This window comes from Epinephelus fuscoguttatus, linkage group LG6, assembly GCF_011397635.1.
Source record: "Epinephelus fuscoguttatus linkage group LG6, E.fuscoguttatus.final_Chr_v1".
NCBI lineage: Eukaryota > Metazoa > Chordata > Actinopteri > Perciformes > Serranidae > Epinephelus > Epinephelus fuscoguttatus.
Genome location: NC_064757.1, coordinates 32,051,772 through 32,073,660, shown reverse-complemented (window position 1 = coordinate 32,073,660; position 21,889 = coordinate 32,051,772). Strand labels below are relative to the sequence as shown.

Sequence of the window (21,889 nt, the reverse complement as noted above, 5' to 3'; positions counted from 1 at the left end):
GGTAATTTTTTTCTGTTTTTTTGGGTAATTTTTTTCTGTTTTTCGGGGGGGGGGGTTCTGTTCTATTGCAGCTCCCACCTGGACCTGCAAGTGACCCCTGCATCCATGGTGACTCCTGCTCATGGATGTATTTTGCTTCTGCTTATGCTTCTGCTCCTAGACAATTTCAACTACAGGATCAACAAGGGTAAGGCACGTAATTAGTTACACACAGGGTATGATAATCTAGCTATGTTTACGACTGCATCCTTCTAGTGTAGGCCTATCGCTCAATGTAACAGGTTAGGTTAGTCACAGGTTGTAACAAGGTTAGCTGACAAACGTGTATGGGCATGATTTTAAAAATAGTAAAGTAAGTAAAATATGAAATATGAAGACGAAATCCTATAGTTGAATGAAGTCATGGTTTTTTCACCCTTGTCGTGCATGCTGGTCAGTAAGTGCAAATGGTTTTGTCTGAATTTTAGATGAGATGATTAATATAGTATTTTTGATTAAATATTACTATTTTAAGATCAGACAGGTTGTGTTTTTTTTTCTGACAAAAACATTCCTCATACATGATGTGTCCAAGAATCATGGGAAATTTGAAAATCTAACAATATATTTTGTTTTTGCAGTTTCTGGCCATGATAAACTGTGTCATTTGGCATTTTTCAGGCCTTCCGAACCTGCAAGTTTGAAAATGTTTTCTTTAAAAATGTGCGGTAATTCAAATACAAAATGCAATCATTTGAATTTGTATGCCCCTCTTCTAAGCCAAAATAAAAAACATAAGTCACTCCCCTTTTTTTGCACCACCCCTTCCCCCCTCATAAGTAACAAACAGTCCCTTACACACTATTTGAAGGCGGTTTTGTGCGTGTCTTATTTCTGACAGACCCCCAGCTGCTTGTCAGTTACGTTATTTGGATATATGTGGAGACATTTTGACAGGAGAGACTCTCTTTGAGAGCACACGTCTCTCTTCTGTCAGCTCTAGTTCTATGTGCGGCTGCCCCGTTGCCATGGTGACGAATACTGAAACAAGTGTTGATACCCCGGCGTCATCAGTCTGCGTAAACGAAATCCTCAACTGATAAACAAGACGGTGCTAAAGGTAAACACATTTACAAGGTAAATGGCAAATTACTACTACACTAGTCGGTTGCAGTTGTTTGTTCGCCGTGCAAATTGTGAATATTTTCGATAAATGCACGTTTTGTTTTTGCGGAGGAATCAATCACGCCGAAGGAGCCTGTGTTGATGAGCTACATTTAGAACGAGCTGGCTAATTAAGTTAACAGTAGATATTGTTAGGGAGCGTCAGGTAATGTTAGCAGGCAATCTAACGCTGGATGAACGTGGATTTTCACAGATATGATATCAATAACAACTGATTGATTTATTCATTCATTCATTTTATCCAAGTGTTACAGCAACACTGCAGCCACCACACACTGACTACATAGCAAGTCGAAACATAAACTACACTCCTGCATAGTGTTATTCATTCAGTCTGTGTGATTTGATTCATAATCCTCAAGGATTTTTGTTCCAAAGGTGCAGTTATTACACCACCTGCAGGCCAAAGTAAAGCACTGGTCATTGACTGCCTTTCTTTAAGTCCTTGTGAAAAAAAAATGTATGTTTTTATTTGACCTGGATTGTATTTCTCTGCTGATATTGTAAGTTTTTACTGTTTTCCTCTCATTTTTTGCGCAATTTACAGCTTCAGATGTGTGAGGGACCTTCATCAATATCTGGGCCAATCCCCCCAGATCCTTCTCTGTTTCCTCAGTACTACAGACGACCTGCTTCAGGTTAGATGTGTCCACAGACTATACTATCCACGCATCCATCCATCCATTTTCTAACCGCTTGTCCTCTTGAGGGTCGTGGGGGGGCTGGAGCCTATCTCAGCTGACACTGGGCGAGAGGCGGGGTACACCCTGGACAGGTCGCCAGACTATCGTAGGGCTGACACACAGAGACAGACAACCATTCACACTCACATTCACACACAATTTAGAGTCACCAATTAACCTCCATGTCTTTGGACTGTGGGAGGAAGCCGGAGTACCCGGAGAAAACCCATACTGACACAGGGAGAACATGCAAACTCCACATAGAAGGGCTCCCAGAATCGAACCAGCAACCAGCAACCCTCTTGCTGTGAGGCAACAGTGCTAACCACGGTGGTAAATATATATATATATATATATATATAAATATAAATAAGCATAATTGGTTGGGGGAGAGTTACTGCCCCAAGCATGGGAGTTGAAGTATCTCAGGGTTTTGTTCAGGAGTAAGGGTAGAATGGAGCGTGAGATGTATCAGCTGCAGCATCTGCAGTGGTGCAGGCACTGTGCCAGACCGTAGTGGTGAAGAGAGAGCTGAGCCAGAAGGCAAAGCTTTTGATTTACTGGTCCATCAACGTCCCAACCCTCACCTATGGTCATGAGCTTTGGGCAATGACTGAAAGAATGAGGTTGCGGATACAAGTGGCTGAAATAAGTTCCCTCAGAAGGGTGGCTGGGCTCAGCTTTAGAAATTGGGTGAGGAGCTCGGACATCCGGAGGGAGCTTGGAGTAGAGCTGCTACTCCTTTGCGTCGAAAGGGGTCAGTTGAGGTGGTTCAGGCATCTAATCAGGATGCCTCCTAGGCGCCTCCTGTTAGAGGTGTTTCAGGAACGTCCAACTAGTAGGAGGCCCCGGGGTAGACCCAGAACACGCTGGAAGGATTATATATCTCATCTGGCCTGGGAACGCCTTGGGATCCACCAGGAGGAGCTGGAAAGTGTTGCTGGGGAGAAGGACGTCTGGAATGCTTTGCTCGGCCTGCTGCCCCTGTGACCTGGCTTTGGATAAGCAGTTCAAAATGGATGGATATAAACAATAACAACACAGATATCTTATTGTTTCATATAAAAAAAACATGAATTGCTTCATTGAAACCCTTGTGATTTTTTTTTTGGAATCTCCTGACATTAGTGAGTGCTTTTAATAAAGGAGGCCACAGATCCATCACATGTATGAAACTGTTGTTTTCAACATTTTCTATTCATGTGTTTGAAATGATGGTTCTTTAGCAAAACATTAGCCTTAAGAGAGCTTGCTTAGTTTTTCTTTGTCTCTCCAGCACGTGGTCGTTTAGAGGGAAACCATGATGGAACGCTGGCCCTGCTCTCAGGGCCTCTTGCTCCAGATCCTGTGTTGTACCCTGGCTGCTACAGTGCTCGTACCCTAGCACGTCCTCCACGCATCAGCCCTAATGCCGCACATATTCTGGAACGAGGACAGAGAGGGGTAGTAGGGGAACTACTCAAAACAGACAGTGTCTCTATCACTCCTGTTCCCAAACAGAGTAAGTGCAGTTGATTTTTAAGGTCTGCACATTTTTTGAAATGCAAAAAAAATATTATGTATCATTACGAGTACACCAACCCCATATAAAAAGTAAATGAGAACTTCTGCAATTCTTGACCCTCAGAACAGCGGGTACATGATTTTGGTAAGGAAAATGTGCGTCGGCTCAGGGAAATCCAGAAACGCTGTAAAGAGCAGGAGGCAGAAAGAGCGCAGTCTCGTCAGGTTCCAGTCAAAGCTCTTTGGACCTCCTCCAAATACCAGAACATCCCATCCAAGGTGATGGTCCAGCTACAGGTAAGGAGCATGTCTGTGAAAATTTGAAGTTCTTGAGTTATGAAAACTTCTTCTGGATCACTTTTAATCCAGTCTCTTTCATGCAGGTTTCTACTCCAACTCCTAAACCACAGTGTCAAAACTTTCTGAAGGCCCACTCTACTACCCCACCAAGATCACGCTCCAAAACCTCTCCTGTAGCTTTGCATCGCCCAGCCTCCTGCAGCTCCATACAGGACCAACACCTGCAAGTGAGAATTAGCAATAAGTGTTTACTTATTTACACACATTTACATGATCTGACAACAGGAAGAAGAGAATATTGATCTGGACAAGAGACAATTATTTTGCTCCAAAAGTGTGTATCAAACCAATCTGGAAATCCATCGGTAAAAAAAATAAAATAAAAAATAAAACTTTTTTTTTTCTTCCTTTACCTCTGGAGGCACATCTGTCTTGAGAGATTAGTATCAAACAAATAACATGAATATCACTTAGGCTCACTTTGATGTGTGTCTGCAATATTTCCTTTTTGTTTTAACTCCATACATTGTTATATATGGATATAGTTACAGGTGCAAGGCCAGACAATAGACTTCATAAAACACAATGCCCGATCTGCAGGAAAAACTGTGCTGCGTCGGTCCCAGTCACTGACAAACCTTAGAGAGAAGCCCATCCCGAGTGCAGTCATTGGACAGGTGCCTCAGTAGTGAGTATTCTTATTCTTATCTTATATCCTTACCTCACTGTCAAATTTTCATATGAAATCAATGCCTCAATAACAGTTATTTTTACTACACTGGACACACTGGACATTCCTCTTTATACCATCAATATAGTGCGTGAATAAGCATCATGTGTGTTTATGAGTGTAGTGATAGAGCATTATAAATGCATTGTAATTCAAAGTGGTTTAGTGGGTTGTTTGGAAACTCAGACCTTACCAGTTTTTACCTTTACGTCATACATGCCACTGGAGTTTTAGTTGAATTTTCATTGATTGACGACTCTAAAGAGGAAATAAAGCAAGTGTAGCTGAACAAAAATAATTGGAAATGTTATGATGGACAAAATGGGATCTGTTTCTATGTAAGAATGTACCGTATCTCTGTGGACAAAAAAAAAAAAAAAAAAAAAAGATAAGTGGAAACTAAACAGACAGAAATAAACATGAGTCATTAAAGTGTTTGAATTTATATAGATATATATATAGAAATGGAAGTTTGTTTAATACTGTCTGCCATCATTGTTACACAGCACAGTTTTAAAGTGTTCAAGACTCTCTCTGTGTTTAATTATTGTCTGTGGTTTTCTTAAAAACCGGCTACTTCTCATGATTAAAATTCTCAGTGTCATAACAGTAATTAACCTTGGTCTGTGTCTCAAAGTATGCCATGTTGAGTCCTTTAGTTCAGTGGTTCCCAACTGGTCTAGTCACAGGGTCCAGATTGCTCCTCAGTCATTAGTTCAAGGTCCACAAAGTTTCATTTTTTCAGCATCACACTTGCATTTGGTCATGTCCTTGAGCTAGTTTGCTCTCCACTGGTCCATTCAGAATGGACCACAACCCACCAGTTGTGAAAGCTGTTTAAAAAAGCTCGGTAACCCTGTTATACTGTATAAATATTTTGTGTGTAAAAGGTTTTTTTTTCTAAATATCTTACATTTAATGTTGTGACCCACTGACTCACACTTAAAACCAGACACAAAACATATCTTTTCATATTGGATTTCAGTGCTTCTTCTATTTTATATAAATATTTCTGGATTACATTTCTCCCCCCAGTAGCTTCCATGTAATGTGAGACAGTGTCTCAAACTCAATACCAGATATTATACAACACAGGACACTCACCTCTTCATATTGGATTTAAATGCTTCTTGTATTTTGTATAAATATTTGGTAAAAACACATGGCCCTCAACAACAGATGGTTTTTGACTTTTTTGTCACCCTCTTGCTACACCTAGTCTCGAGGAAAGGAAGGAGCAGTGGCAGAGAGAGGAAGAGGAGAGAAGGAGAAATGCACCTGATCCTACAGCCCCAGCTGGTCACACCTTGATGCCTGAGAGTGAGAGACAGGAGACGCTGAAGTCCCTCAAAGAAAGTATGTCTCTGCTGCTCCTTACATGAATGATGACAACATTACCTCAAGATACAACATGAACAGTGGTTATTTGCTTCTCTAATTGTGCTAATTTTGTCTCCTCAGCCCATCGCTCCTTGGTGAGTGAGCTCCTGTCACTTCCTCTAAAAGCTGACAATCTGGGTGTTCGTTCACGCCGGGCCCATCTTGACTGTAAGCTTTCTGAAATTGAGGAGGCCATTAAAATATTCTCCAGGGACAAAGTTTATGTAAAAATAGATTCCTAACACATGAGGAGGACCAAGAGGAGGAGAGAGAAGGAAGATGGTCCTGTAAATCCACTGCTTTATTGAGATTCATTTACATTTTGTAGTTGCATTATGTAACAACCCTGTAAAATACATGATAATTTTAATGTTAGTAAAGTGCTTTCTTTTGTAAATTAAAGATTCTATATTATGAACTGAGTGAATATTACATAAGGTCAATGAGTTACGAAATACATGCTAAAGAATGATATGCAGTTTCCTTTTGGAAGAAAAAAATAAGCAGATGCACTGTAAACCGAACAGTAAAAACTGTTAGCTCCATAAATGTTGAGATGTGTTTTGTTTTTGTGTGAAAGTGGCTGGTGATTTGTAAAAATTATTATTTTTGTCAAGTGATTGTGCATGTATATTTTCAGATGCTTGGGTATTAAAACATACAATGCATTAGTGTGTATATAGACAGTATCAATATACAGGGGAAAGTATGCAGATAGAACAATAACTGGAGACTAGTTGAATCAGAGAGTAGTTTCACATATTGCTCACCATCCTTCAAGAAAACTTTTTTTTGTTGGTAAATTTTCATTTATGATTTTTTTTGCCAACATACTTATCAAGTTTCTTATATGTATTTTTTTTTTAAATATACTTTCTTGTTTTTTTTTTTTTGTTTTTTTTTTAAAAGAAAACAAACACCACATTTTACCATAATAATATATAGAAAATAGATGATCAATGACAAAAGTCTTGCTAGAATTGCTTGGTGTGAGAACAATGCCAAAAAAGGTGTGAAACTGTTTCTTTTTATTTTTGAGCATTCATTCATTCATTCATTCATCTTCTAACCGCTTCATCCTCTTGAGGGTCGCGGGGGGGGGGGGCTGGAGCCTGTCCCAGCTGACATCGGGCGAGAGGCAGGGTACACCCTGGACAGGTCGCCAGACTATCGCAGGGCTGACACATAGAGACAGACAACCATTCACACTCACATTCACACCTACGGACAATTTAGAGTCACCAATTAACCTAGTCCCCAATCTGCATGTCTTTGGACTGTGGGAGGAAGCCGGAGTGCCCGGAGTCCTGACACGGGGAGAACATGCAAACTCCGCACAGAAGGGCTCCCACGCCTGGGATCGAACCGGCAACCCTCTTTCTGTGAGGCGAGAGTGCTAACCACCATACCACCGTGCCACCCCTTATTTTTGAGCAGATCCTGTTTATTTTTTATTCACACAAAACTTTATTTGACAAAAAAAATTTAAGGTACAAACAAGTAAACAACATATTACAGGAGCGCTAGTAAAAAGTCAGTAAAATAAAGTAGACAAAAAGTATCTAAAACATTTTTTAAAAGGGATGATAAAAACAATGCAATTAGAGACAAATAAATATGCTAAAAATGCATATTTAAAATGCAGGAATTATAATAATAGAAAAAATCTGCAAAGGTCTTACTAGAATTGTTTGGTGTGAACAATGCCCAAAAAGGTGTAAAACTATTTCTAAATATTCTTTATTACTATAAAGAATATAGTACAAGTAATAAACAAGTACACAACACAGTAGAGGAGCTAGTAAAAAGTCAGTAAAATAAAGTACATAAAAAGTATATTAAGATAAAAATAAGGGATGAAAACAAAAAAATAATGCAATGAGAGACAAACAAATATTCAACATAGAAATGAAAGAAATAGAAATAAATGAATCAAATAATATATAATATTAATAATGATAATAATAATAATAATTATTATTATTATTATAATTATAATAATAATTATTATTATTATTGAAATAGGACAGGCATAACAAGTTTTTTTAAATCGACAAAATTACGTCATAACCCTACGTATGTTTGACGTATGACGCACGCCCAACCCCCTCTGCGTCCTTCGCTCATTGTTCAGCTTGTGCTAGCTAATGTGCTAGTCAGAGGATAGCCAATATTACGAAGAGGTTTAAACTTTCCATGCATGCATTAAAGACAGTTTGAGTTTAAAACAAATATTTGAGAGCTCGTCAAAGCAACCATGAGCAAGAGGAAAGCGCCGCAGGAATCCCTAAATGAGGGAATAACAGACTTTCTTGTCGGTACGTAGAGAGGACAGACGTGAGTCTAGCTAGCAGTAACGTTAGCTAGCGTGAGACCGGGTTTCTCTTACTAGTATAAAATAACTGTATAAGTAGTTATGTATTTCTAAACAAAACATGCTAAATGGTGCTGTTTGTTTCTCAATTTGACACTTGGTATGCTGGGAAATTAAATCAGAGTTTCTCTGCTTTGACGCTGACAGACAGTGTTGTCATTTAAATGCCTCCTGTCTTCAGCTGAGTTGGCAGCTCCTAATATAGTCATAGACTGCAGAGGTGAAAGGGAAATGTTAAGATATTGATGCCTTACTTTTGTTTCCAGAGTTGGCCAATTACGAGAAAAACGTCAACAGGGCAATACACAAGTACAATGCTTACAGGTAAGCTGAGCTTTGTGTAAGGATGAGGGTTTCACTATTGTCCATGCTAAGATGTATGATAACAAATGAGGTATACACATCAATCTCTGTTACAAATAGCATAATCTCAATTACCAGTTTTAAAGCTATGAAGCCATGAAGTCCAACGATTCCTTTTTACTGATGATTATTTAGGCTTTTTTAAACATTTAGTCTACTCTTACTGATATAAATTGGGGTGGACAAAGCTCTTTTCTATATAATGGAACACAGTTCAAGAGCAAAACAAACTACAGCCTTCATAATGACCATAAATCTGAACAATAACATCTAAGTAAAATATGTAAAATAGTCTAAACAAAAACTGACAAAACCTCAATAGAGGTAGGGTTAATTGCAATGTTTAAGACCCTTTCAGTTACGGGTGCCAAATAAATTGGCAACTGAGTGAATAAAACATTATAATACATGCAAGAGAAGACAAGATAAGATAAAACTTTATTGATCCCACACCAGGGAAATTCACATGTTACAGTAGCTCAAGTAGCATGGATAGAAAAGCAAGCTGAATAGCAAAAGAATACTTAAAAGTAAAGTTACATATATATATATATATATATATATATATATATGTGTGTGTGTGTGTGTGTGTGTGTGTGTGTGTGTGTCTGTGTGTATTGTAATTACAAAAATATAAAATATAAAGTACCAAATTCAGACACAATATATGAATAATGAATCATATGGAGAGGTGGGGAGGGTTTATTAGTAATGTGATAAAAATCTGTTTATATAATTTTAACAGTAAAGGATTTGTTGAGGCATCCATAAGAAGCTTTTGAACACTGCATTATTTTTCGACTTTTATGTCTTTTACATCACATTTACACATAATATATCTTTTACAAATATTTTTTCTTATTCCCCATCTAGGAAAGCAGCATCTACCATTGCCAAGTACCCTAACAAAATCAAAAGTGGCGAAGAGGCCAAGAAACTGGTATGTGTGCTCAGTGGTGTTTAGGTCTTTCTTGAAAATCACACACACACTGGTCAGTTTTTGACACGGATTAATGTGATAGTTTGACCTGGTGACAATGATCCAGACGCATATTGGAATTTTGTCTAGCAACTACAAACTGAGATATGCCAATGTAGTCTTCAGCCCTCCAATAAAGTGTACCTTTTTCAAGGGTTCGAAATTATCTTTTCTTGTCCAGATTTTGAGATCTAGATTTTGGGATTTGAAATCTACCAGCCACTCAGTAGATTACCACTGTTGGTTTTTTTGGCTGGTGAGTGAAGAAAAGCAGCCAATTGCATATTTTAAAAAGATGCAATATATTGATATTATATTGATATCATGGTACGAGACTAGATACTGTCTTAGATTTTGGATCTTGTAATATCGTACATGTTGTCTTTTCCTGGTTTCAAGGCTTCATTATAATAAAGTGATGCAATTGTCTAAATATACCAGACTGTTCTAGCTGTTCTGTTATTTGCCTTTACCCACTTAGTTGTTATATCCACATTACTGATTATTTTCAGAAATCTCATTGTGTAAATATTTTGGGAAAGCACCAGTGGTCACTGCTACAATATCATCGTAATATCGATGTCAAGGTATTTGGTAAAAAAAAATATTGTGATATTTGATTTTCTCCATATCACCCAGCCCTAACTTTTTAAAGAGAAAAAAAAGATGGTGCTGATAATCTACTCAGTATTGTTCAGTATGTTTTACAGTATTTAAAGGTTTGATATTGTATGTGTATCACGTTTCTTTTGTGCTTATGCTGCACATCAAACATGCTTTATGAAGAAATTCTCTTTTGCATTTTGTCCAAAAGAAGACTGGTGTAACTGATCATGACTTTCATCATAGATAGAAGAATTGTTTGATTTCCCAACATAACAGGAATAATTCATATTTCTTTGTTCAACTATTTTTTAGATATTTCTCATGGTGAATTTATTAGATCCCAACATCTTGGAGTTATATTTTAACCTCTGTCTCTGTATTGAACTTGACTGAAACAGCTGACTTGACCTTAACTGCTGTGACTGTTTATCTCAGTGTTATGGTGCCTGGAAACTGGAAATGACAACATCATTATTTGTCTTCCCTACCATTAATGTGCTCATGTTGTTGTGGTTGTGTGCTATGTGATGCCCTCTGCTGTAGCCTTTGTTTGTCAACAGCACTTCTCTGCACATCTTACATAACTGCCTCAGATCGCACTATTCAGCACCCTCATGTTGTTGTCACATCTCAACAGGATGGTGTCGGAGCTAAAATAGCAGAAAAGATTGATGAGTTCCTACAGACAGGCAAACTGCGGAAACTGGAAAAGGTGAGACTGAGGGCGTGGTAATGCATGATCCATGGCACACTGTATAAACGCGTATAATTGTAGCGCAATCATTAGACAGACTGATGTGCTACTTTTATTTTTTCCTCTAGATCCGTAATGATGACACCAGCTCTTCAATCAATTTCCTCACCAGAGTTACTGGGATTGGGTATGTCGTTAAGAGTCATCAGTCTAAATTAAAGTCCTATTAAATGTTTTATATAGACATGCACAGTGACATGCACCATGACTAATTAAAATGCACTGGGTGACCAGTTTAGTGGCCACTCCAGAGTGACACAGCAGAGATTTGTCTGTTCATGTAGTTTTATTGTATGTGCTTCGTGTGACCAACTTCATGTCTTGTGTGTTGACTTCAGCCCTGCTGCGGCCAGGAAGTTTTTTGAAGAAGGGGTGAAGACATTAGAAGGTTTGTCCAGCAGTTGATTAATACTAGATTTGTTCAAAACTTGTTTAATCTTATTCTTGATCTTTATAACTTCAGACTTTTTTGACATGCACTCTATTGCATGTTTAATAAATGTTTTGCACAATATAGATTTAGCTTTAGTGTGATTATAAATGAGCAATGTTATTTGCTTATTTTTAGATTTGAAAAAGATTGAGCACAAGCTAAATCATCATCAACAGATTGGACTCAAGTAAGTATAGCTGAATGTTTTTTAATTAAAACCAAAATAACCTTAACGCTTAAATCTCCAGTGTTTAAGATTTAGAAGGTTTTGTGGCATCTAGCATCAAGGATTGCAGATGCCACAAAAGGGTGGCAGGTTAGAATTCCTTCTTTATTCATTGTCCAGGAGAGGTTTATTGGAAGCCGAATTATCCATGGAGGTCCATCACTCTTTAAAACAAAACAGACCCAGTGATTTAAACTGGTAAAGACACTGAGTAAAGCAGTTATTCCGGCACTGCTTATTGCAGAGGGGCTGCTAACTACAGTGATAGACACAAAAAGGCAGAAACACGAATGGCCCTATCTAGAGCCAGTGTTTGGTTTGTTTGTTCTGGGCTAACTGTAGAAGCATTGCTGTGCAACATGGAAATCTCCATAGATGACAACCTTATGTTGATGTAAATGATGAATGTACATCCCCCTAAATCCTACACACTGGACCTTTAAAATCGCTCTGCTGATACATGAGCTGTGTTCAATGGATTACTTTGTTCCCTTCAGGTATTTTGAGGAATTCGAGAAAAGGATTCCACGTGCTGAAATGGAAAAGATGGAGGTGATTTTTTTCTCCCTCATTTTTTTTATTTCAGAAGAGAGTACAATTACCAGCAATCACCAATGGATGAACATACAAACAACACACTGAACATTGTCATGTCCCCCATCCCTTCCTTATACCTCCATATTCCCAAGTAAGCAAACGAACAAATGACCTAACAACAACAGACAAAACATATACAAAAGCAGTGACCATGTTGTAAGTAATAATATCATTATATGTCCTTAATTCATGGTGCATAAATATCCATAAAGGCTCACAGCCAGAAATTGTCCATATCCGTTATTGATCACCTCTGTAAGTCTTCCAAACAAGAAAAAAATGCAAACCAAAGGTCTTGAAAAATATAACCACAGTAATGTTTTTCTTGAGTCAGTCCCATAAAAATGTGATTATTTGATCCAGTAATAGCTTAAAAGTAGGAAGAGATTAATTTTTTCAAAGGAAAAGTACACGTCTTAGCAAAATTTGTTGAAGTAATAAACACTCTGCTTTTTTAAAAAAATCAAATTGAACATCAGGCATATGATTTAATAACTAGAAACAGGGATGTAAATAAGAATGTATTTCTAAAACTGATTTGGTGAAGGAATAGATCGAATTCCAAACACTTCTCAGCAGTTTGAATTGCCAAAACATACGCATAAATGTTCAACTCAAGTTCTGCATGTAGAACAATTATCTGAGTTATCTTTGGAAATTTTATGCTTCTTTGTAGGACTAAGATCAAATTATTGATGAACTTGACATTTTTAAATGTAAATGAGAAATGTAGTGTTTTACAAATGTTTATCCAGCTGATGAAGTATTTAAGGTTTTGTGTTATCCTCAAATTAGTTTCATTGAGAGTTGTCTTACACTGTATGTGTGTGTTTTGTTTAGACTCTTATTCTGGGAGAGTTAGAGCAGATCGACCCAGAATACATCGGAACAATCTGTGGCAGCTACAGGAGAGGTAAAACTTTCTCTACAAGCTGATGTGCAGTTAATGATCGGAGTTCAAACTCTGGTTATCATGATACTGAATTACATGTTCATAATTTCCAGGTGCACCATCGAGTGGTGATATTGATATTTTGCTAACCCACCCAGACTATACCTCTCTGACTCCGAAGCAGGTGAGACTCTTCTCTACTGTTGCTCATTTCTACTGTTGTAAATAGATAAACCATAATGTTGCTGTTGGTTTCAGTTTGCTTTTTAATCTGGGAAAACTAGATGGTTGCTCTGTATAATCAAACGTAGATCAAAACTTTATGGCAGATGTTCATGGGAAGACAGGAAACAACAGGATATACAGGAAGGCAGACACTTCAAAAACATCAATGAGGAAGGAAATATTAAAAAAAAAAAAGCTTTATTCTAGTGACTAATTAAAGCTGGGGTAGGCAGATATCTAGAAAAGGCAAAAGAAACAAAAAAACAAATTTGAAAGTATACCCTCCTCCTGCAGTTTGCCTTTCCCCCTCCTCTCCATCCCAGGTCCCTCCCACCAGATGACCACAGGTATATGCTCATGCTTCATTCAGACCCAGTGTTTCCCATGCACTGATTTTTTAAATCTTATTTCATTGCAGAGTTGTACACAGTGCTTTCACTCAGCCCCTCATTGCCCTGCCCTTTCTCTCTGTTTATCAGACCACAAATGGGACAAGAATTAGCAAGCTAACATTAGCCATCCCTTTGGTTGATGGCTGTAGTGGCTCAAATTTGGCCAGCGCTGGGTGTCACAGTAGCCAGGTCTGACCTTTGCTCATCTGGCAGGGAGTCAGGGCTGTCTGGTCCCCAGGAGCTGGGGTTTTCTCTAGCTGTATCCATGTAGCTGTGGCCGCTGACGGGTGGTTTGTCTTCAAAGCTGCTGTAGCTCTCCTCCTAGTGAGGTGGTCTTTAGTAGCAGGGAGTGAAGTGGATGACGCACTGTGATATTAGGCTCTAGCTACCCTCCTCTGTATTGCTCCCAGTTCAGTGCCTGTCACACTAATGTTAGCTAGGCCTACATAAATGTGAACATGAAGCCTCAGCTGTAAGCTTTTGGCTGTGGGTAGCAGAAGGCTAAACTATTAGCAACATTTTCTCTCCATCTCTGAAATGCTTTGCGGATATTGCCGTGTTTTGTCTTGTTTATTGTCAGGCTCTCTTTTAGACTTTCTTTTTGAAAAGTCCCTCTTAGTTTTTGGGTTGCTTTGCGGTGTAGGCAGCTGTTGTCAGTGCTGGAAGAGCAACTTTGAATCAGGATTTCATGGAAGAGATGTGCGCACACATCTGCATTAAAAGTACAGTCAGTAGGAAATCTGAAATGACCTGTGATTGGAGGTGCAGATGTCTAGTGTTCTCTCAGTCCGCTTGAATCACAATATGCTCAAGTTTATTATGGGATTTTGCCAAAATAAGCATCCTACGTGAGCTTTGAAAGAGCTTACATGTTCCGACCCCTGTAGGTTTTCACAAGGGCCTTGAAAACCTTGATTTTTTTGTCTTTTTACAATTAACATTGGTCCATTTATCTTCTTTTCCAGCCCAAGCTCCTCCATGCTGTCGTTGACCATTTGGAGTCCATGGGGTTTGTGACCGACACCCTGTCCAAAGGAGACACCAAGTTCATGGTGAGGCCTGTGCTTATTTTCACCCATGTGCTCAGCTGTGTGTGTTTTGATGTTGTGGTTAGTAACGCAGTGAGTACAGTTACTATACCCAACCCACGAAGTCCATGGTCACGATGTGCTGGATCTTGTTTTCCAGGGAGTCTGCCAGCTGCAGCAGAGTGATGAAGATGAGGAAGAATACCTTCACAGGCGTATTGATATTAGGTGCCCTACTTTATATTGTGCAAATATATGAACTTCCAATCAAGACATTTCCTCTACCTACTACAATATAGGCCCAGATATATACAATTAAATTTGCAGCAAACACAGTAAAGAGGCAACCTTCTGAATTTGTTATACTTCTACTCAGCTGACTCTTTCTGCTCCGTAACTTTCTTTTCTCTATTTACCCAAGGTTAATTCCTAAAGACCAGTACTACTGTGGAGTTCTGTATTTCACTGGAAGTGATATCTTCAATAAAAACATGAGAACACACGCTCTGGAAAAGGGCTTCACTCTTAATGAGTACACCATACGACCACTTGGAGTCACTGGTGAGTCTCAGTCAAATGTCACATATGACCTTGGTGAACTCTGTTCCAGCCTCAGTGTGTCTTTTGGCAACAGTCAGTCAGTGATTCATGCTTTAAGCTTTTAATATCAGCTGTTTTCCTGTGTGGTCTGTTGTAGGTGTGGCAGGAGAGCCTCTGTTGGTGGATAGTGAGAGAGACATCTTTGAATACATCCACTACAAATACAGAGAGCCAAAGGACCGCAGCGAGTGAAGCAAAGGACAGCTCACAGTTACATCTGTTACAGCACTCCTGCAAACGAAAACAGAAACATGTTTACAAACGTGTGTACAATTCATCTGTGTTATCAAAAAGAAAACAACTGTGAAGTCATTTGATTGTTTGTTTTGAACTTTTATATCTATCTTAAATTGAAACCATCAACATTTTAATCTAAAACAAGAAAGTTTACGTGGTTTTTAACTCGGTTTAAGTATCCATGGTGTATCTATGTGACAACCTTTGGGCTCCATTGTAACCATTTTTTAAAATCATGCTCTCAACAGTAATTTATTTTTGACAATACTTGTATATTTAAGTTTTAATATGCCAAAAATTGATTATACCATAACCTCAGAAGAAATCTAAATGTGTACTGGCTTCTGTTGTTCATCCATTATGAACAGTGAGGCAAACTATCATCAGGACATTTTGCCTTTACAGGAGTGCCCTTTAGTACTTTGGCTGAGCTGTTTTAATGTATAGTCACACAGTCAAACAACAGAGTGGTATTTATGCTACTTTATGTTAGTAGTTTAAAAAAGATCTCATTCATCTTGAACATTTAAAAGTGTGCTTTAAATCTGTGGTATTTCTCTTCCGGTTTGGGCAAACAAGTGAAACAATGCAATGATGCAAAGGCTATTTTTTGGTAATGGGCTCAGTTTTTGGTAATGGACACTAATTTGGGAGAAAAGGATCATACATTTTTGGGGACAAAGGGAATAAACATTTTCATTTTAGCGATTGATGTATGAAAATGACTGTTACACTGGTAGACTGTGGTTGTGTGAAAATGATTACATGTGTGGTAGGTCAGGAAATTATCGCATCTTGAGTGTGTTTTAGGGTGGCATTTTTAAAGCTAAAGATAAAAGTTATGAATGTTGACCAGGTTACTGAAATACTGCCACAGTGTACCCTGGTGATAGAGATTTTAATCTGTAACACAAAACTTGAACATAAAGATCAGGACTTTGATTCAGTTTTGTGTGTGAATGATTGAAAACATTTCTGAAAATGTTAAAAGGAAAAAAAATGGTGGGTTTGTAAATGGTCAACTGTTAAGTATGTATGAGTGAAATAAATACATAAAAAATATATTTTTACTTTGTTTTTAGAATCTTATATAGTATTTGTAAGACAGTATTTTGGATGTGTATGAAAATAATTCTAACATGTTTTTCTTATTATCACAAGAACCTCAATGATGTAATAAAAAATTAGATATATAATGCTGAGTAAATAGGATGCGGACCACATTTTCAACAAACTAATCGTGTGTTGTTTGTTGTAAGTGGTGGATGTTAAAGTAAATTAGAGCTTCACATTTGGCCTGAAATCTTGGCATATTTGAAAGGGGACAAGTCATTTCAGAGTTTAACTGTGTCAATATTAAATCAGTGTATATTTAATTCTGGTGACAACAAAGCTGTAAAAAATGGTAGTTTTCTTCCCGAACACTAAAACAACAGCATCTAAGCATCACTTTTACATTTTTAAACATTTTTATGACATACCATACTATGAAATTTAATAACATTTTAATGGAACTTTTATTACTTACAACATGGCATATGGCATACTAAATGATGATTGATGGCATTTTTAAAACATTTAAATGGCATATTATGCTGTGACTTGAGTATTTTATGGCATACAATTCTATACTATGACTTTTTTTTATCACAGTTTCATATGACATACTTTACTATAAATGAGTACATCTTTTATGAAAGACTACTATGACTTTTTATCACATCACTATAATCTCACTTTTTCATCACATATTTTATGACATTTTTCTTAATTTTTTATGACATACTGTACTATGACTTTTTAAGTTTTTTTTAGGACACTATACTATGACGTTTTTAATAAAAAAACAATTCTGACATACTATACGATAACTTTTTTTAACACATTTTTTATGACACTTGTACTATGATGTTTTTATCGAGTTTTTGATGACAAACTATAACGACTTTTTTTATCCCATTTTGTATGACATACTATACTATAAAGATTTTACTGCATTTTTTACATCATACTGTACAATGAAGTTTTCTTACATTTTAAATACAAACCATACTATGACTTTTTGATCACCTTTGTCACGACATGCTATACGATCACATTTTTCTCACATTTTCATGACATACTATACCATAACGTTTTTGTCACCTTGTTTACGATACACTATGCTGTCACATGTATCACTTCATCTTTTATGACATACTGTACAATGATGTTTTTATGACGTTTTTTATGACTTAATATATTGTGATGTTTTTAATATATTTTTTTGACATACTCTTTTTTTTTATCACAATTTACAATTTTTTTTCATGATTTTGGACGACATACTATACTATGACTTTTTTTCATAATTTTGGACAACATACTATGACTTTTTTTCATGATTTTGGACGACATACTATACTATGACTTTTTTTCATTATTTTGGACGACATACTATACTATGACTTTTTTCATGATTTTGGACAATATACTACACTATGACTTTTTTTCATAATTTTGGACGACATACTATACTATGACTTTTTTTTACATGATTTTAGACGACATACTATACTATGACTTTTTTCATGATTTTGGACAACATACTATGACTTTTTTTCATGATTTTGGACGACATACTATACTATGACTTTTTTTTACATGATTTTGGACGACATACTATACTATGACTTTTTTTCATAATTTTGGACAATATACTATACTACAACTTTTGTTCATGATTTTGGATGACATACTATGACTTTTTTACATGATTTTTTACGACATGCTATACTGTGATGTTTTTTCACGAATTTTAATGACATACTATACTATGACTTTTTTACAAGATTTTTGACGACATACTATACTATGATTTTTTCCTCATGATTTTGGATGACATGCTATACTACGGCGTTTTTTCATGTTTTTGGACAACATACTATACTATGACTTTTTTACATGATTTTGGATGACATACTATATACAATGACGTTGTTACATGATTTTGGACGACTTGCTATACTATGACTTTTTCCTCATGATTTTGATGACATGCTATACCATGGCGTTTTTTTCATGATTTTGGACAACATACTATACTGAGACTTTTTTTTGTGAATTTGTACAACATACTATACTATGACCTTTTTTCATGATTTTGAACGACATAATGTACTATGACTTTCTCTCATGATTTTGGACGACATACTATAATATGAAAAAACGTCATAGTATAGTATGTCGTCCAAATTACAGGAAAAAAAATCATGATTTTGGACGACATGCTATACTATGACTTTTTTTTACATAATTTTGGACGACATACTATACTATGACTTGTTCATGATTTTGGACAACATACTACACTATGACTTTTTTCCATAATTTTGGACAACATACTATGACTTTTTTTTCATGATTTTGGACGACATACTATACTATGACTTTTTTTCATAATTTTGGACAATATACTATACTATGACTTTTTTCATGATTTTGGATGACATACTATGACTTTTTTACATGATTTTTTACGACATGCTATACTGTGATGTTTTTTCACGAATTTTAATGACATACTATACTATGACTTTTTTACATGATTTTTGACGACATACTATACTATGATTTTTTCCTCATGATTTTGGACGACATGCTATACTACGGCGTTTTTTCATGTTTTTGGACAACATACTATACTATGACTTTTTTACATGATTTTGGACGACATACTATATACAATGACGTTGTTACATGATTTTGGACGACTTGCTATACTATGACTTTTTCCTCATGATTTTGACGACATGCTATACCATGGCGTTTTTTTCATGATTTTGGACAACATACTATACTGAGACTTTTTTTTGTGAATTTGTACGACATACTATACTATGACCTTTTTTCATGATTTTGAACGACATAATGTACTATGACTTTCTCTCATGATTTTGGACGACATACTATAATATGAAAAAACGTCATAGTATAGTATGTCGTCCAAATTACAGAAAAAAAAAATCATGATTTTGGACGACATGCTATACTATGACTTTTTTTTATCATGGTTTTGGATGACATACTATACTACGACTTTCTCTAATGATTTTAGACGACATACTAAACTTTGACTTTTTTTCCATGATTTTGGACAAAATAGTATACTTTGATGTTTTTTCATGATTTTTGACGACATACTATACTATGACTTTTTTCATGATTTTGGACCACATATTATACCATGATGTTTGTTCACAAATTTTGATAACACACTATACTATTACATTTTTTCATGATTTTGAATACATAGTATATTCTGATGTTTTTTCATGATTTTTGATGACATGCTATACTATGACTTTTTTTTCATGATTTTGGATGACATACTATGATGTTTTTTCACAAATTTTGATAACATACTATACTATGATGTTTTTTCATGATTTTTGACGACATACTATACTATGACTTTTTTTCATAATTTTTGGCGACATGCTATACTATGATGTTTTTTACGAATTCTGATGACACATTAAGAGTAAGAGAATAAGGATACTTTATTGTCACTGTTAAAATTGTCAGACAACATTACTGTGAAAATCTGTATTGTATTGCACTCAATATTTTATTTTAGTGTGTTTCCAGTGTCAGTCTTTGGGTGAGATGGAGAGGTGGTGAGTGGGGTCTGTGCTGATGTTTCTGGCCTTCCTAAGAAATCGGCCAGTGTAAGTGTCTTTGAGGGGGGGCAGTGTGGTCCCGATGATCTTCTCTGCGGTCCACACCACCCGCCATAGGTCCTTCCTGTCCTCTGCGGTGCGGCTGGTCTGGTGAACCACACTGTGCAGCAGTAGGTCAGTATGGATTCGATGGAGGCCCTGTAGAAGTTAACCAGCAGTGGGCGGGGGAGGTGGGACTGCTTTAACCTCCTGAGGAAGTAAAGTTGCTGGTGGGCCTTCCTCACCTGATAGGAGGTGTGGATGGACCAGGTGAGGTTGGCCGAAATGTGGAGACCAAGGAATTTAAAGCTCTCCACCCTCTCAACTTCCTCACCTTTGACGGAGAGGGTGGGGGGCTTTTTGGATTTTCTGAAATCCGGTTGTGTTGAGGTCCAGGTTGTTATGAAGGCACCAGTCTGTCAGGCGTTCGGCCTCCTCCCTGCAGCCTGACTCATCGTTGTTCCTAATCAGTCCTAATGGTGGTGTTGTCAGCGAACTTGACAATGGTGTTTGTGGGGTGGATGGGGGAGCATTCATGGGTGAAGAGGGAGAAGAGGAGGGGGCTGAGGACACACCCCTGTGGTGTTCCGGTGTTCAGGATGAGTGTGGAGGAAGTGCGATCTCCCATCCTGACGTGCTAAGGTCTGTTCCTGAGGATGTCCAGTATCCATGCGCACAATGAACTGCCTAAGCCCAGGTTGCTCAGTTTCATGACCAGTTTTTGGGGACGACTGTGTTGAATGTGGAGCTGAAATCCACAAACAGCATCCTTACATAGGTGTTGCTCTGGTTCAGGTGAGTGAGGGCTGTGTGGAGCGCCATCATGACAACATCCTCTGTCGACCTATTAGTTCGGTATGCAAACTGATGTTGGTCAAGGTCAACAGGGATGGCAGACTTGATGGAGGGGAGGATGAATCTCTCAAAACACTTTGCAATGATGGGCGTGAGAGCCATTGGGCGGTAGTCGTTCAGGCAGTTCACTATGTTCTTTTTTGGTACAGGAAAAATCAGGTGGCTGATTTGAGGCAGGCGGGAACCACAGACTGTTGAAGCGAGAGGTTGAAGATGGTTGTAAATACTTCTGCTAACTGGTCTGCGCAGGTCTTGAGGACATGCCCAGGGATGCCATCTGGGCCTGACGGGCCTATATACTATGGCGTTTTTTCATGATTTTTCACGACATACTATACTATGTGTTTTTATCACAGTTCTTACGACATACTATACTATACTATGATTTTTTTAAACAAATTTTTTTCAACATACTACACAATGACGTTTTTATCAGTTTTTTATGACACACAATTATGTGACGTTTGTAATACATTTTTTACAACATACTATACTATGATTTTTTTTCACATTTTTCAGACATACTATACTATGATTTTTTTTTCACATTTTTATGGAATACTAGTCTCCAACTTTTTTTTTAGCCACAGTGTAGTATAATAATTTTACATTATTTTTTTTTGACATACTAGTATAAGACTTTCTATAACTTTTTTGACATACTTTACTATGACATTCTTATGGCATTCTGTGACTTTTTTAAAATTGCAGTTTTTATGCCACATCATGATCTTTTTGACATTGCATGACATACCGTAATGACTTTTTTAAAATTACAATTTGAATATTTTAATGGCTCATTGTACCATGACTTTTTCATGACAATTTTATGATAAACTTTACTCTCACGGTTTATTTTGTGGCATAC

General features: G+C 37.1%; 2 protein-coding genes across 3 annotated transcripts; both read left to right on the top strand.

The window, feature by feature from the left end:
• The first annotated feature begins 1,006 nt into the window (after window positions 1–1,006).
• Window positions 1,007–6,416, top strand: enkd1 (enkurin domain containing 1). Of its 2 annotated transcripts, none has more exons than XM_049578233.1 (8): window positions 1,007–1,116; window positions 1,712–1,802; window positions 3,124–3,348; window positions 3,475–3,647; window positions 3,734–3,877; window positions 4,196–4,338; window positions 5,600–5,736; window positions 5,842–6,416. In XM_049578233.1, the coding sequence occupies exons 2-8, from the start codon at window positions 1,718–1,720 to the stop codon at window positions 6,000–6,002; spliced, it is 1,068 nt and encodes a 355-aa protein (XP_049434190.1). In that variant the 5' UTR covers window positions 1,007–1,116; window positions 1,712–1,717; the 3' UTR covers window positions 6,003–6,416. The 2 variants fall into 2 exon arrangements, with proteins under 2 accessions (XP_049434190.1, XP_049434189.1); XM_049578232.1 differs by having other exon boundaries at window positions 1,062–1,099.
• A 1,436-nt stretch (window positions 6,417–7,852) lies between these two features.
• Window positions 7,853–15,791, top strand: polb (polymerase (DNA directed), beta). Its single transcript, XM_049579344.1, has 14 exons — window positions 7,853–8,078; window positions 8,401–8,458; window positions 9,371–9,437; window positions 10,720–10,794; window positions 10,905–10,963; window positions 11,175–11,224; window positions 11,405–11,456; window positions 11,993–12,047; window positions 12,933–13,005; window positions 13,098–13,168; window positions 14,567–14,653; window positions 14,790–14,857; window positions 15,051–15,190; window positions 15,327–15,791. The coding sequence occupies exons 1-14, from the start codon at window positions 8,018–8,020 to the stop codon at window positions 15,419–15,421; spliced, it is 1,011 nt and encodes a 336-aa protein (XP_049435301.1). The 5' UTR covers window positions 7,853–8,017; the 3' UTR covers window positions 15,422–15,791.
• Window positions 15,792–21,889: the final 6,098 nt, after the last annotated feature.